Genomic DNA, 15066 nt, shown 5'->3' on the forward strand with positions numbered 1-15066 from the left:
GACAGCAGGATCTGCTCTTCAGAGGTGTCCCCACACCTGGACCCAGAGATATTTTTTCTGCAGACAGAGAGGATTAACCACATTGCTCTAGCTAGGAAAGGTATTCTGAAAAAACTGCAAAACTAGGTTGTGAAAGAGCCAAATAAAATATGTACAAATAGGTAAAATGAAGAGATTTTGAGGTAAAATGTGAAGAAAAACAGATTAATAATAAAGTCATGGATGCTCAAAATTCAGTTTAATTTCAGTTTAATTTTGGCATAATTTTTTCTGATCATGAGAATTACTACAGAGAACTATTCAGGGTTCTTTGTGCCTCAACAACTCCATAGGAAGTTTGAGATTTATAATCAAAGCTGAGATTCTTATTCACCTTTCCCTATGAAAGGAAACCATGTCAAAGCAGATTCTCTTTATTTATAACCCTGCAAACAGCTAAAGAGTCTTGGAACTGTAAGCAAAAATTAATAATGCTATTGATCAAAGCTGGATCAGATTCCACCTCATTCTCCTGCAGCAAGAAAAATGCACTCAACAGGAGAAGGAACAAATTATTCTTCCCTAAAACTGCTCTTTTTTTGTCCAAGCTCCAAGAACTCTAAGCCTGATTTTTGCAGGACAAAGTTCCAGGACAGAGGAGATACTTTTTGGGGAAATGACCCCCAGAAGAATCTCCCATATCAGGGTTGGTTATGGTAAAATTTACACACCGCTGCCCAAACAACCAAAAATTAAAATACAAACATAAGTATTTTGTGATTTTTGTAATGACTTCTCAACAATCTGGCAAGCAGTTTCCATCACCTTAGCTGTAGTACTCTTCAGCCACTTCTCAGCCAGATAGAGACAGAATTTCAGTGCCTGGACATGGTCAGGACCTTTTAATTAATTAAAAAAAAGAAGGGAAAGAATTAAATCAATTAAGTTTTCATTAATCCTTCTTACACTGTATACTATATCCATTTTATTTTGAAGAATTAAAAAAAAATTAGAAACTATTTAAAATATGAGGAAAAGTCTGGTGTCTAAAAAGCAAAAATATATTATTTATTTGGATTCAAGTAGCAGAGAAAGTGATTAAATTGGGTTTTTCTTGGTGAAAAACCTGTCTGAAGATGGTGTGAACATGGAGAAACTTCTGGCAGGACAACAGGGCCAGGTTGGATGGGGCTTGGAGCAACCTGGTTGAGTGGAAGGTGTCCAGGTTTGGTCTGGAAGGACCTTAAAGCCTTTCCATGATTCTACAAGAAGAGGGGGGGAAAGGATTTGATGGTGATGCTGTGATATCAAATGGGTGTTTGTCCAACCTCTTGGAGATGAATTCACTTTCATGCCCCAGCTTTGCTGGGTGTGACTCAGGATCAGTGAACAAATGTTTGCTCCCACCTCACTCTGCTCATCCCATTCCTTCCCCAGCCCATTTGCAACTCACCTGTGGGGAATTCCTGGGCAATCTTGTGAGCCATGGCCACAGCCCACTCTGGATTGACTATGGCCAGCAGATAGGACTGAAGGGCCTGCACAGTTCTGATGGTTTCCTTGTTAACAATGGAGGTGCAGCCGCTGCTTCTCATTTCAAAGATTTTTGGTTTCAGTTTTTTTTCAAAGACATGTCGAACTGCAGACATGTGGAAGGTATCCAGGGAAACCTGAAAAAGTGGTAAAGGAGATGGAGAGTTGTCAGAGCTTCTACAGTGAGGCCAACATCAGGCAGAATAAAAATGGAAACTTCTTATTTTGGGGTGTGGGGAATAATACTGAAATCAATTCCTTCAAGCTGTTACTGTACCTTCATTAGTTTGGAAATCAACAGAAGGGTTGGGAAGGTTTCCTCACTGAGCTCTGCAGCTGAAAAGGAAAAGTTGCCTGTGAGTGTCTCACAATCCACTGGCAGCTTCCTCTGTGAAATGAAGCTCTCTGAGTTTATTGGTGGATGGGGACCTCCATTGGGAGAGAAAGGATCTGATCCTCATCATCCCCACTGGGCTGGGAAGGGGGGGATGCGTGGATCAATTTTGGAGGTCCTAGGAAAGAATTTGAGGACAAACCCCACATATATTTATCACCTTAGCTCCTCTGGGCAGCAATCTGGGAGCACAAGAAGTGCTTTCAGAAGCAGTTGGGATGAAAACTGCATTAATGAAGAATTAGAGTTCATATACAGCATAAACTGGGGCACTTTGAAGGTCACAGACAGCAGAAAAAGGGAATTTGAGATCCTGAACTTACATATAATGTTCCAGAAACTCTGGGCAGTTCTGAAGAACAGCAGGTGAAAGGGCAGCCTGGTGTGAGCAGCAGGAGACAAGGGAATCATCTGCTCTAAAACATATTGGTGTTCTAGGTCCACTGGTGGAGAAATCCTGGTGTAAGACTTCAGATGTTTGAGGAGACTCAAAGCCTGGGGAAAAAAAAAAAAGAAAATATAAGTCACTGAGAAATCTGAGAAATTACCAGAAATCACTTTTTTAAGGCTGTTTTCTAGGGAAAGGTGTGTACATGGAATAATTAATTTAATTTCAACAGTGCTGAATAGCTCCATCAGTAAATAGACAAAGCAGGATTGAGGTGCCATTAGCAAGGTCACACATCTGGACACACCTGGCTCAGCTGGATGCTGATGTTCTTCTCATCAGCACTTTGGATCACTCTCAGGACAATTTCCAGTGTTTCATAATCATAAGGATCCAGCTGTTCAAAAGAATCATGTTTTAGAAGATCTAACATGATTTGTCTTATAAAAACATACAAGTGTGTTGATTTTTTTCCCAATTTTAATACCAATTACTGTTTCTTCAGTGTTATGTTGATATAAGCATCATGACATAATTCTCTAAAACCCTTTCTTCAATCCTAAAAAAAGGCATCAGGATTTTGCAGAAAGACCAAACAATAAGTTCAACTCACCCCATAAAAACCCCAACCCTCCAAAATACAAAATCAAACCCCAACCAAACAAAAATGCTCCCAAGATATCACTTTTAGCCCCCACCTGCTTTTAGTGTAGAATTCTTCCAGTGTATTTAGAAATGACTTTTTTTTTTGATTTTCTGGCTGGTCAGTTTTTAAGGGAAGTGGGGATGAAGACTCCTGCCTCTCTTTTGAGAATTAGATATGTGGCTGTCATTTCTTTTGTAGAGAAGCAAAAAACTGAACCTTATCATTTACAAGCTTTAAGAAAATTTGAAAAAAACCACAACCTTTTCAGTTTCAGTGGAATTATTCCTCTGTCATTCAAGTGACACTCAGCAATTATTAGATGCAGATTCCAGGGATGTGGCTGTGTTGGTTTTTTGTTTTATTTAATTTTTTTTTACCTTATACAATATTCCACTGAGGCTCATGACCAGGTCTTTGGTGCTGTTCAGCAGAGGGATTATTTTTAGTGCTCTAGCCAGTAATGTGGAATGAGGTTGCCTCTCACTGCTTTCTGCAGAGTCATCTTCAACATCATTTGTGTTTGAATTCTGGAGCAGAAGGGTTTCAATGCAGAGCTGCAGTGCAGCATCACTGTCCAGCATGAAAGTGCTAGGGAAGAACAGAATGTGATTTCTCTGGGAGTTTTGGTGCCATCAAGGAGCTCCTTTCCTTAGAAATAAATTAATCCAAGGCAGGATGTATTCTGAATAGTATTTTTTTAAAAATATTAATTAGGATTTATTTAAAGCAAAAGAGATTTCAGTGGCCATGGTTGTTTTTACAGCAATAGATTAAATGGAATCAGTACCTGCAGTAATTCAAGATGAGAGCTGTGTCCACTTCTGGGTTCTGTACCAGCACTCTTATGAGTTCTTTCTTCCTTACTGGTGGCTGTCTAAACACAGTCTCAAAAGAAATCTGCAGATAAAAACATTCATCTGCTCAGGACAATCTTTTAGACAATATCAAAGCTAATTACAGTGAAGTTTTGACTTCTTTTAGTTTCAATCCAGACACCTTCAGAGCAGGAAAGAGCAGTGGATTTGCTGATTATCCCCTGTGTCAAATAAAACTTCAGAACTTAAATTTTCTTTTGCAGTTCCCTCAATTACCACATTTCCATTTTTGATGTTTATTTATGCAGGCAAGCAGAATGAAAAATCAAAAACAGAACACCAACTTTGCTTACAGTTGAATGATTAATCTGCCTAAAAACTCACACACATCTCAGATTTTATTGATATTATTAACTGATTAGTTAATAAAATCCAAAAATAAGTAAATAAACAAAAACTTACACCAAATTTACCAAGCTGGATGCCCCATTCTGCATCAATTACCAATTCCTGGAATTTTCTCTTTTCTTCTGCTTCACCATATTGGTCAGCAAGCTCTGCTCCCACCAGAGCTACTGCCTAGAAGGAAGGGAAAGGAAGTGAATTCAAGTCTAAGAAATAATTTGAAAATTGGGAATCCTGAGATCTAAATCCTTAGAGGAACTTCAAACAATTAATAAATGATCCCACAACTGTGTAAAATGAAAACAAACATCAGTGAAGGTGTCAGGACTACCCCACCTCCTGAGCTGGCAGCTCAAAGCTGCTTTAAAATTTATTCCCTCTAAAATATTTTCCTAACATTGCAGAAAATAACACAAAAGGTACTTTTTAGGCATTTTCTCAGAATTTGCATTACTCTCCCTCCCCATTTCTTTACTTCCCATCTTCCTTTATATTTTAATGGATGCATTCACTCATTCCATTCTTGAGAGCTGCTGCCAGAGAACAACTTATCCAAAATATAACATAGATATCAATTATGATGGGACCTGAAATAAATTATTTCAAGCTTGGGAATAAGTCAGGATGAGGTTGAAAATCACATTAATATTGACAGCAACTCCCCACTGTGCTACAGAGGCAGCTCCTCTCCCAGGGCCCTAAATGAAGGATCTCTTTAACATTCTCTGTTTGCTGAAGAAACTCAAGGATTTGGGAATTTACCAAAACTTTTCTGTAATTCTGCCATGAGTTGTTTATGACCTCCCACAGTTTATTGAACATTTCTTCCTTGGGCAAAACAGTGCAATAGCCCAGGGCCAGGTTCTGATCGATGACACGAGAGTTGAACACCTGTGGTTTGGGAGAAAAAAAATTGATAAACTTTAGGAATTTATTTAATTTCTTAATTTCTTCAATAGGTCTCTTTGTATCAGGTGCAACACAGGAAAAATACTCCAGAATTTAGACATGTATTGGGTCTTTAGGTTAGGAAGGAAAAAGAAAAAAAATGCATTTCAGGATTTAAAATTTAACATCTCAATATTCTGAAGCCAGTCTGGAAGTGACTTCCCTTAGTGTAAGCTGCCTTAGAAGATGGTAAATTGCAGGTTTTGCACAGAGCTTTTTAAAACCTCCCCCCTCCTAGGAAAATTACCAGTCTAAACAAATCCAGGATTTCAAAGGAGATAGAGAATACCCACAGATCCTAAAGGCCCCTACAGTCATTTGGGACCCTAAAGAATCCCCCAAATGTGAGGCTCCCACTGTCCAGAATCTTCCAAGCAGAGCAAATTGAGCAGGAACAGCCCCAAAGCAGCTCCAAGACTCTTTGGAAAAGGCTCTTCAGGGAGGTGGTTGAGACACCACTGCTGAGGGTGTTTAAAGATGGGGAGATGTGCTCAGGACATTCTTTGGGGTGGACTTGGCTTCAGTTTAAGGGTTGGGCTCCACGACCTCGAGGGGCTTTTCCAACTGAAACAATTCCATGTGGCTGCCAGGTAGAGCAGAAGAGAGTGGCTCCCTCCCCCTCTCCAGGGGATTCTTACCTTGTGCAGTAAGTTCAGGACAGAGGTCTTGATTACTGAACTGCTCCTCTCTTGCATAGCTATGAGGAAGCTCCTGGTTTCAGTGAGCAGCAGCTCGTTGTCATGTGGCTGTTATGAAGAAAACAGCACCTAATTAAAAATAAATTCTAATTCTTCATCTTCTTGTCATTTACAGCATAGTAGGAGGTGCTATAGCAATTGTATTTTCAGATTTATTTAAGGCATTACAAAGATTTCTTCTAGATAGAAGGAGGACTTCTGTTTCCAAGGGCTTTTGAATTGAGGAATATTTCTTGATTATTCTACTTGTGACTTTTCCAATATTAAAACAACATGAAGGAACAGAGTAAACCATTACTAACACTCATTCTAGTCTCTGCAGGAAAGTCAGGAATAAAAGCTCAGTTCTGAACACACTTGGCAAAGGGAGAGGACCACGAAAAACAGGGAAGAAACCACCAGCTCCTTTCACAAACTGACTCAACATCTGATCAAGTGGTGCTAATTAAAGGTCACGGTGAGAGCCATAGAGATTTAATTCCCTAAATCCTTAGAGAACTATTCCAAACTTGCCAAAAGTCACCTTTTGATTGAGGGACAGTTCCATGGTGTTTGAAATGCCATGCTGGAGGCAGGAGCCAAAGGCACAGACTGTGAGCTGCAGGGCCAGCTGGAACTGGCTGCACTCCAGCAGGTTCTGCACTGCTGCAGAGAAGGGGGATCCAACAGGCAGCAGGAAGTTGTATCCTGTGAAATATTTCAAAAACAACCCCAGAAAGTTGTAAAATATTTCAAAACAACCCCAAAATTATGAAGCATATTGTTCTAGGAGTTAATATCAGAGCAGTTTCTCTTTTTCTTCATTAGAGGGATTTGCCTTAGTTCCCTTTAAAACCTAAAATCCCCAGGGCTTTTAATTTAATACACATTCCCATTTTAGTCCAAAATCCATGAGTTTTTGACCAGAAGTTGTCTTCTTGGACAGGCCTTGAAGTACAGGTTTTGAGATGCTCAAAACTCCTATGGTGGAATGGTGGGAATTAGAACCCAAACTGGTGATTTCTGTGCTGAACCAAACCACCCCCTAAAATATGGCTTTAAGTGGAACACCTAGGCACCTGTAAAACCCCCTATGAGTCAGCCATGCTTCTGTAGAGTGAATTTAAACCTCTTTTTTTTCCAGTGGTCTCTTTAGACTTTCATTGTGGTGGATCTGCCCTCATGCCCCTGGAACTGGGTGATTTCTAAGGTCCTTTCCCACCCAAGCAGGGTGTGATACCTTCCATGAACGTTCTGTGTGCCAGGCTTTGAGACTCCAGTGGGTACAGCTTGTCCTCTGAAAGACAGAAAATGCTCATCAGCAACATGTCAGGAACTCAGCAACACCAGCAAGTCTGGGAGAACCCTGAAAATACCACAGGACAGGACATAAAATAGAGACATGTGAGCCCCAAGAGCCATTTGCTGCTATTTTTAACTGTGCCTGCTCAGAATTTATTTTCTAGGAGGGAATATTTTTCAGACTCCCAAAGGAATCCAACAGTTCTCAGTAACTACTTTGTGTGTGAATCCCTTGGATGAGATAGTCAACATTAAACTCTTAATCTGTGGAAATAGGAACCAAACCCAAAGTCATCTTTCCATTCTTTATCCCCTGATGGGTATTTCTACCATGAGTTTGTCTAACTGACATTTCTGAGGTGATAATTTCCACACATGAGATGAATTATTTCTATTTCTAGATAAAAATCAGATTTTCTATTGTGTCAGTGTTGAGGAGAACAAGCTCACCACAGATAGGCAGAACAGCAGAAGTGAGTTCATATGCAACTGGAAGAGATGTCTGAGGATCAAGGACTATCCCATCTTCTTTAAAGAAATCATCATAAGTCCACTCTTTGTAAGGATCTTTATCTCCTCCAGAAGATGTTGTCTAAGTAAGAACATTGTCAAAAGTACACACAATAAAAGGCAGAGTTATGGTTTCTGGTTTGGAATCCAGGAATAGAACATGATGTTCTATTTGAAGGTAGTAATTCTGTTCAATGGCCACTGGCAAAAAATCCATTTCCTACCTAGAGTGGCCATATTTGTCTTTCATGTTGCAGCTGTTTAGTTGTACAGCCAAAATGTACTCTTATTCAATTTAATGGAGGCTTTCATAAACACTCTTGGCCAAATATGATAAGCAAACATTCTGCAAATGGACCATTTTCTAGAAAAATAATATTTTGTGGATAAACAAGCCCAGGCACTCTGCTCTACTCCACTCCAGCTGTGAGAGCCCTTTCATTTCAAATAGCCCAAAGCACTGCTTGACCTAAACAGAAAACAAAGCTGCAATTCAAGAACTTATCATCTTAAAGTCCTACAGAACTCTTGGGAAAGCTTTCACATAGCACATTCATTTAAAAACCAAACTCTCCCTGCCATAGTTTCAAGCCAGCTCTGTGCCAGTCCTGGCAGAAGCTGTTTGATAAAATCCCCATTTTCAGCAGGATTTATTATACTGAAATGTAAGTGGAGAATGCTACTTGTGCTTGTCCCACAGCTGCACTGCTTTTGGGACTCAAATCAGTTCATTCTTTAAGCTGAAGAACACACAAATTTGAGGAAATTCTAGCTAATTTTTATTTGTGGATTTTTTTGTTGTTGTTGGATTTTTGATTTAAGAATGTTGGAGAAATGAGAGGGAAAAGAATACATGCAGTGAACAGCACAGAAAATACCTCTGCTGTAAATTCATAGCTGTCCATTTGGCATTGTCCATGGATTTCCTTGGCAAGTGAAGTGTATTTACACAGTTCCAGACAATCCAACACTAAATCTGTGAAAATATTGAGATCATTAGCAGGAATGGAAGGTTCATCTGTCCAATTAAAAGGAAACAATATTGCAGCACCTATTTTCACAGATGCAGGTCTAGAAATTCACTTGGTTTTCAGGTTTATTGAACTCTGGTTGGAAAGCTGGGCTCCCAACACGAACCCAAGCAAATGGGAACAGGAATTACCTGGACTGCACAGTGTGGCTGCTTGGCCAGCCAGCTCATGGATCAGTGCTGGAAGATCCATCCCTTCAGGAGTGATCATTGGAACATCAGCTCCCAGCATGTGGCAAAGCCTTTGGCACACTGCAAACAGCAGCTTCCCTGTCTTTTCATTCCAGCTGTTTTCATAGAACTCCCTAATAAGAAAGAAAAGGATGTTAAGAATAAAAAGCCAGTAGTTCTTAGGGTTTTACTTAATTATTTTCTAATTATTTAAATAAAACAAAAAGCCTTTTCCTTTGCTCTAAATAATTCAAAAAAGTGGCAGAAATAGTTCAGAGAAGCCCATTAAAAGTGATGATCTTGAAAAGCTCTGCAGTTTTACCTGCATATATTGACAGCCACTTCCACTTTTCCATCATTCAGGGCTCTCAAGGCCAGTTTTTCTCCCAGTTCATGCTCTGAGACTTGCAGGAGCAAAGCCAGTCTGTACAGCCTGGATTCAGTGGGAGGGGCTTTGGGCTTGCCACCTTCTGAATTACAATGCACTGCTTGCACATTTCTAGACTTGGATGCAGATCTGACACGTTCATAAGAGCTTATGTGACCCTCAAGAAGTGCAGATATCAGTGAAGGGTTCCTGTATTCCTCATCTGAGAGAAAGATATCAAAATACTCCTGCAACAACAACAAAAAATTATATATTTGTATCCATTTAACTCCTTTTAAATTGCTTTTTTTACCTGCTGTACTGAGATGTTCATAAATTCTTACAGCACTCTTCTCATGAACTCTTTGAAGTGTTAGTAATGAAGGCTTTAGTGACAGTATCTAATTTTTGGTTTAAATAGACAACTGAGTTCTAATTGGGAACTTCCCCAGACTAGATTAAATTGCTAGATTAGGCTTAGAATCAATTTGAAGTCAGTAATAAAAACAATTTCTGCATGCACATTGTAAATACAATTAATTTCTATTATGATCCATGTGATAAAAAGAATTGGAGTAACTACAGCAATCAAAAAGGATTTAAAAAAATAAAAATACCCACCTGCAGGGCAGCAAGTGTTTCAAACAACTTGAGGTTTTCTTCACATTCATATTTCTTCACGGGATTGTCTGTTGGAGGAGAAAAACAATTAGATTTTGATTCCATTTACACAAGGAAGATGTCAGATGTTGAAGTTGTACCTTTACCTTTTTGAATGCTGAACCAGAATTTGAGGACTTCCACCAGTGTCTTAGTCATAAGCATTTGTGGCTTTTGCTGCAGGAAAGGAAGAGGTTTTTATTTTTTAAATTAAAATGTTGCCAAAATAGACTTGAGCTTCAGCTCTCAAAGCAAAATGCAAAGTTCTTCTTAAGCAACAACTACCAAGTCTAAGGCACAACTAAAGGAACAGAAAGTTATTTTACATATTCTTTAGAGAACAGTAAATATTTTATAGCTGTAATATGTGTTTACTGCACAGTCTGTCAGTTCTCACAGGAAATGCCCACACCTCTCCCTTTTCAGAATAACTTGTGTGCACACTGTGTGGTGATGAGCTTTGGTACCTCTTCAGGATCATCTGCTTTGTTCTGTAACACCAGTCTTCCCCACAGAGTCAATCTCTCTGCAACTTCCTCAGCCTTAGCAAGAGGCAGAGATTTTAACAAAGTCAGAGATTCCTCTCCCTGAAGGGAGAAAAAGAAACAAACAAAATTAGAACAGAAATATTAAAAAGGAAAGGGCATTTGCATTTGGAAAAGCTGAGTTATGTGTACATTCTTGTTCTGATGCAATGGCTGCACAGTGGCCATGAGGGTAAATAACAATACATGAAAATATGTAGAGACTTCAATTCCAAACTCATCTGTGTGTATTGCAGGTCACAACTTTCACCCTAGTCTGCCACAAAAGAAGGAGAAAGCTCTGACAAAGAACTCATTTTCAATGCTAAACACTGCTGCTAAGGCAGTGAGGTGTCAAATTAATAATTTGAACTAAAAATACTTATGCAAACTGCTTGTAAGATTTCAGCAATACAATTTGTCTCTGTTTTGCCAAGAGGCCTCAGGGTCTGTAAATTCCATGAAATATTTCCCTACCCTTCCTTTGTCAATCAGATCCATCATCCTCAGGAAATAGACTTCCCCAGTGGGCAGCAGGTAGGCTTCCACAATTTTTAAGGCATCCTCCAGGCAAGTAGGGGTATCTTGTTTGAGAATGTATCTCACAAGCCTCTGTAAGAAGAAAACAGAAATAGACTTTAGTTTGTGGATGTAAAGGATAACAAAGGAATTAGTTTATACAAACTACTTTAGCAATGGAATTGTTCAGTTTGTATCAAGCAAGTTACCTGGAAGCTTAAAACTTTTATCTAGAGAAAAGCTGACTGAAGTGTAACTGGGAGAAAACAGGGCTTGGGGACTGAATTAGCCTGGGAACTCTGAAAATTTGTCTGGCGATATTGAGGAATTTCTCCAGAAATATTCATGTCTTCTAATGAAGGGGAGATGTTAAAAAACCAATCCAAATGATAAAAAAAAAATAAAAATCACCAAGTGCTGTTCACTGTGACCTTTGGAGAAATCTGAACTCTTGGTAACTTACCATTATCATCTGCTTGTCCTTTAAAAGATTGGTATCTCTTATCCCATAGGCTCTCAAAAGCTTCTTCATCTCCATCAGTCTGTAACTTTCCTGCAGTAGCTTCACTCTGGGAACAAATTCAGCCATCATTTGTTACTCCCAGCTATGGGATTTAACCATCACACCACATCAGACACACAGTGTTTCCCCAGCCAAGGGTAGCCTGTGGATGCTGCTTACTTGACATGATTCATTTCCAGGTGCTGTCTGACCAGCTGCTCCACTGCTGCACTCCATGGCACCACAGCTCCATGCATGATCTGCAGGACTGCATCAAATTTCAGCTGCAAGAGGGACACAAACAGCTCACTTTGCAAAAGAAGTTTCAAAGTAATCCCTTGAAATATTGTTCATGTGTGACTGATTCCTTTAGGCAAGTATTTTATTTCCTTGCCCAATCATCACTTGCATAAAGGGCATTTATTGTCATCATATGATTGTCAAGTTCAATTAGGAAATGCTTGCAGTCATTTACACCACTGTGGTTCCATACATATTAAAACTGGTGGATTTTCCATGTGATGACAGCCCAGCTACAATTATATCCTCAAAAAATATCACAGGGGAGATGACTAAAACAGAGTAAGAAGATAACATCATAACATACAATTTCCTCCTCATGGCACTCATTAAAAATGTACTCAGAGCAGGATGTAAAAATCATTATTTGCTCTGAACTGATCTGCTGGAGTCACTTGATGCCTTTCATGAAACATACTTACATCAGTGTCAGAGATGCAGGCAATGACAGCCACTGCCTTGGCCTCCCAGGCAGTTTCAAACACTGAAATGGATCGTGTCCGACAGCGCTCCAGCAAATCCTGTGTTTGATAAAGGTGATCAGAACACTTGAAATCAGAAAAGATAGCAGTATCTCATAATATGAACAAAAGTGTGAAGCTTTCTGGGCATTAAGGGATTGTTTCATAACTGAAATATTAACTATCATTAAGTTCATTGACAGGAATAGGATTAATCTAAAAGCCGGACCTAAAATTCAGTTGTAAATTCAAACATTCATCAGACTTGGTTGCTGCTTCCTGATGTTGAAATAGCTTTCTTCAAGAGGAAGAAAATATGGATACCTTGACATACTGCAGAAGAAGCTCATCTTTTTGTAGGTTGTGTTCACACAGATAAGGTTTTATAAACTTCTCCAAAATTGATGGGACAAGCTCTGGTGCCAAAATTTTATCAAGCATGCGAAACACAATAGTGGTTGCATTTTCCTGGGCAGCAAGTGGGAAAAGACCATGTTAGAACATCACTCCTGTCAGTGCAAGAACATTTTCATCTCTGATACATAATCCAACATCCAGAGGCCACTGAAATCAACTGAAAGTTTAGAATCTTTAAAGATTTAGAATCTTTAAAGAATCCCTCTTTAGCTCAAATAAACCCTTTCATTCACAAAGCTTTTCTTGTTCAGTTGTACTTTCAATTTCTCTGTTCCAATCCTTGTTTCACAGTAGATGATCTGTAATAACCTGCAAACCACAGAGTTTGAGCCACAGCTTCTCACAGTGTCTTAGGTTATATTTATAACCTGAGTCGAAAGAAAGTTGTAACAACTTCTCAAATAGTCTCAGCAGCTTATGAATGAAAATTTAACCAACATCCATCAGGATTTCTTTTGTCTAACTTTAAATTACATGCTATAAGATTCTTCTCCTTTTCAGGAGAACCTGAAAAGCACTTTTTCAAGTGTCTGCACTGTTACCTTTTCAAAATCACAGAATGCCAGCCTGCAGTTGTATTTTCTGTACAGATTTCTCAATTCTTGTAAATCATTTACCAGCTTCTTTAACCTCTGTATCTCTTCACAGTCACCACACCTCTGAAAAAGTGTTGAGAAGTGCAATGTTAGGAGACAAGACCATTGAGAGGCTGTCATCTACTTTTTTAAAAAACCTTAAACAGAAGAAAATTGGAATTCTTTCCTTTCATGGAATTAAGTCAATCTTCACCAAACCCACCTGTCACCTAATTATCCTCCACTCCAGCTCTAGCACACAGCACCTGTTTGAAGTTTCTTAGGAGCTAATTCTTGTATTCGTTACGTTCCTTACCAAAGGAGTCCACTTGCCAAAAGCTGTCACTCCCAGTTCACCTTGATCCTTACTTGTAAAAAAAATCTCTGCCACTTGCAGTCCATTTTCAGGCCAGTTTGTCTGTCCAAAATAATTGATATTAGCAAACCATATGATACATGTAGAAATACAAGATAGGCCAAGTTTCTGCAGTGTGATTTACCTTGTCAGTTAATTCAAGGTTTCGAGCAGCTTGTTCCAGCCATTTTGCCAATATTTTCTGGAAAAAATACAGTTACAAGTAGAGTTTTGCTAATTATCAAAGCAAAATTTGCCATTAGAAACTTCCTTCAAAAGAAATAATTTCAAACATAAATGGGAAACATAGGAAAAAGAAAAAGAATCCATTTGAAAGACAGAGGAACAAGTTTCTGACATTCAGAGGTCTGGAGGTTTGACAGTAAAATCATTTTAGTGTGAGAAAATGGCAATTTACAGTTCTTAAGTCAGTCTCACCTGTCCATCTGGCACAACCCTTCTTGAGAAGGGGATCACAAAATTTTTAAGCCACACACAAAGTTCCTTCAAAGGAGCAGTGAAATGGATGGCATTGAGCAAATCCTTCAGCATTTTCTCATCGAAGCAGCTTTCAAAATCAGCCTAAAATATTAGACCAGAACAATTACAAATCCATGGAGTAAATTTTCATCTGGTACTCTGTAAAGCTGTTTCACTAATAGAAAGAGCCAGTAAATTTCACAAATACAAAGAGAAAATCTCAGTAGTCATAGACAGAAATTAAATAAATAGCTCTGTTCAGTAAAACTAGAGCTTGGTCTTCTCAAAAAAAGACCCAATTGAAGGAATTTCTTTACAAATGACACTGTTCTATTACTTTCACACTCGTTCTATAGTTCTGCCTTATTGAGAAAACAACAGACATGGAACTGAAAGTCCTGCACTAAAAAATAAAATAAAACCACACACACACACTATCTTAAAAGTGTCATTCAGAGTAAGGAATCTGTGTGATTATTTTTAAAGGATTTTGAGGTAGGCAGCAAACATCCACTTAATTCTGAGAGCTGTGCTTGCAAGAAAGTGAGTGGAAGATTACAAGCACTGCAGAATAAATCAAATTGCCATGACTTAGAAATATGAATTCTGACAACAGAAATAGCAGTTTATTCTTAAATCAATAAGAAGTTCAGCCTCCTAAGCATCCAGGTGAACAGGTAATCATTTTTGATGAGATGCTGCCATGGACCTTTGCTTTTCTGAGGAGCTGTTTTGTAACAGCTCCTTTGAAATTAGGCTGGAAAATTGAAGAGATTTAACCCCCTCCATAAATTCCAGAGATGTCTGTGCCACCTCACCTGATGCCTAAGCCAGAGGTACTGTGCACAAGCCAAATTTCCTTCTTCCAGCTGAAAAACAATAATCTTGAACACATCTTCATTATTCAGGAATTCTGTCCAAGCAATGCCACTAAAAGTGAGGGGGAAGAGAAGCTTTGTCAAAAGTCATTAACAAAGAAATTGGGGGGAGAACTTGAAAACCTTTCTACCTGGTGCTGGATGTTGTAAGGAACAACAGGAGTGGTACTTTGTGTTTGTATAAAATCACAATCCCTCCTACACATCTTGAACAAAAAACCCCAACTATT

General features: G+C 38.9%; 1 protein-coding gene across 1 annotated transcript in view; it reads right to left on the bottom strand.

The window, feature by feature from the left end:
- Positions 1 to 15066, bottom strand: part of KNTC1 (kinetochore associated 1) — a gene marked incomplete at both ends in the record, with an annotated part of 29886 nt that overhangs the window by 6970 nt on the left and 7850 nt on the right. The window contains 29 exons of the mRNA XM_084216935.1: positions 805 to 878; positions 1433 to 1649; positions 1790 to 1848; positions 2230 to 2401; positions 2602 to 2691; positions 3318 to 3528; positions 3728 to 3837; positions 4218 to 4334; positions 4923 to 5051; positions 5747 to 5854; positions 6330 to 6493; positions 7026 to 7082; positions 7538 to 7679; positions 8476 to 8573; positions 8760 to 8932; positions 9121 to 9413; positions 9787 to 9854; positions 9933 to 10002; positions 10293 to 10412; positions 10827 to 10961; positions 11332 to 11437; positions 11551 to 11654; positions 12093 to 12191; positions 12456 to 12599; positions 13091 to 13207; positions 13440 to 13541; positions 13624 to 13680; positions 13917 to 14060; positions 14777 to 14888. Coding sequence (XP_084073061.1) covers positions 805 to 878; positions 1433 to 1649; positions 1790 to 1848; positions 2230 to 2401; positions 2602 to 2691; positions 3318 to 3528; positions 3728 to 3837; positions 4218 to 4334; positions 4923 to 5051; positions 5747 to 5854; positions 6330 to 6493; positions 7026 to 7082; positions 7538 to 7679; positions 8476 to 8573; positions 8760 to 8932; positions 9121 to 9413; positions 9787 to 9854; positions 9933 to 10002; positions 10293 to 10412; positions 10827 to 10961; positions 11332 to 11437; positions 11551 to 11654; positions 12093 to 12191; positions 12456 to 12599; positions 13091 to 13207; positions 13440 to 13541; positions 13624 to 13680; positions 13917 to 14060; positions 14777 to 14888 — 3592 coding nt within the window. The remainder of the gene's footprint in view (positions 1 to 804; positions 879 to 1432; positions 1650 to 1789; positions 1849 to 2229; positions 2402 to 2601; positions 2692 to 3317; positions 3529 to 3727; positions 3838 to 4217; positions 4335 to 4922; positions 5052 to 5746; positions 5855 to 6329; positions 6494 to 7025; positions 7083 to 7537; positions 7680 to 8475; positions 8574 to 8759; positions 8933 to 9120; positions 9414 to 9786; positions 9855 to 9932; positions 10003 to 10292; positions 10413 to 10826; positions 10962 to 11331; positions 11438 to 11550; positions 11655 to 12092; positions 12192 to 12455; positions 12600 to 13090; positions 13208 to 13439; positions 13542 to 13623; positions 13681 to 13916; positions 14061 to 14776; positions 14889 to 15066) is intronic.

Source organism: Fringilla coelebs (assembly GCF_963513975.1).
Source record: "Fringilla coelebs genome assembly, chromosome: 17".
Classification (NCBI taxonomy): domain Eukaryota; kingdom Metazoa; phylum Chordata; class Aves; order Passeriformes; family Fringillidae; genus Fringilla; species Fringilla coelebs.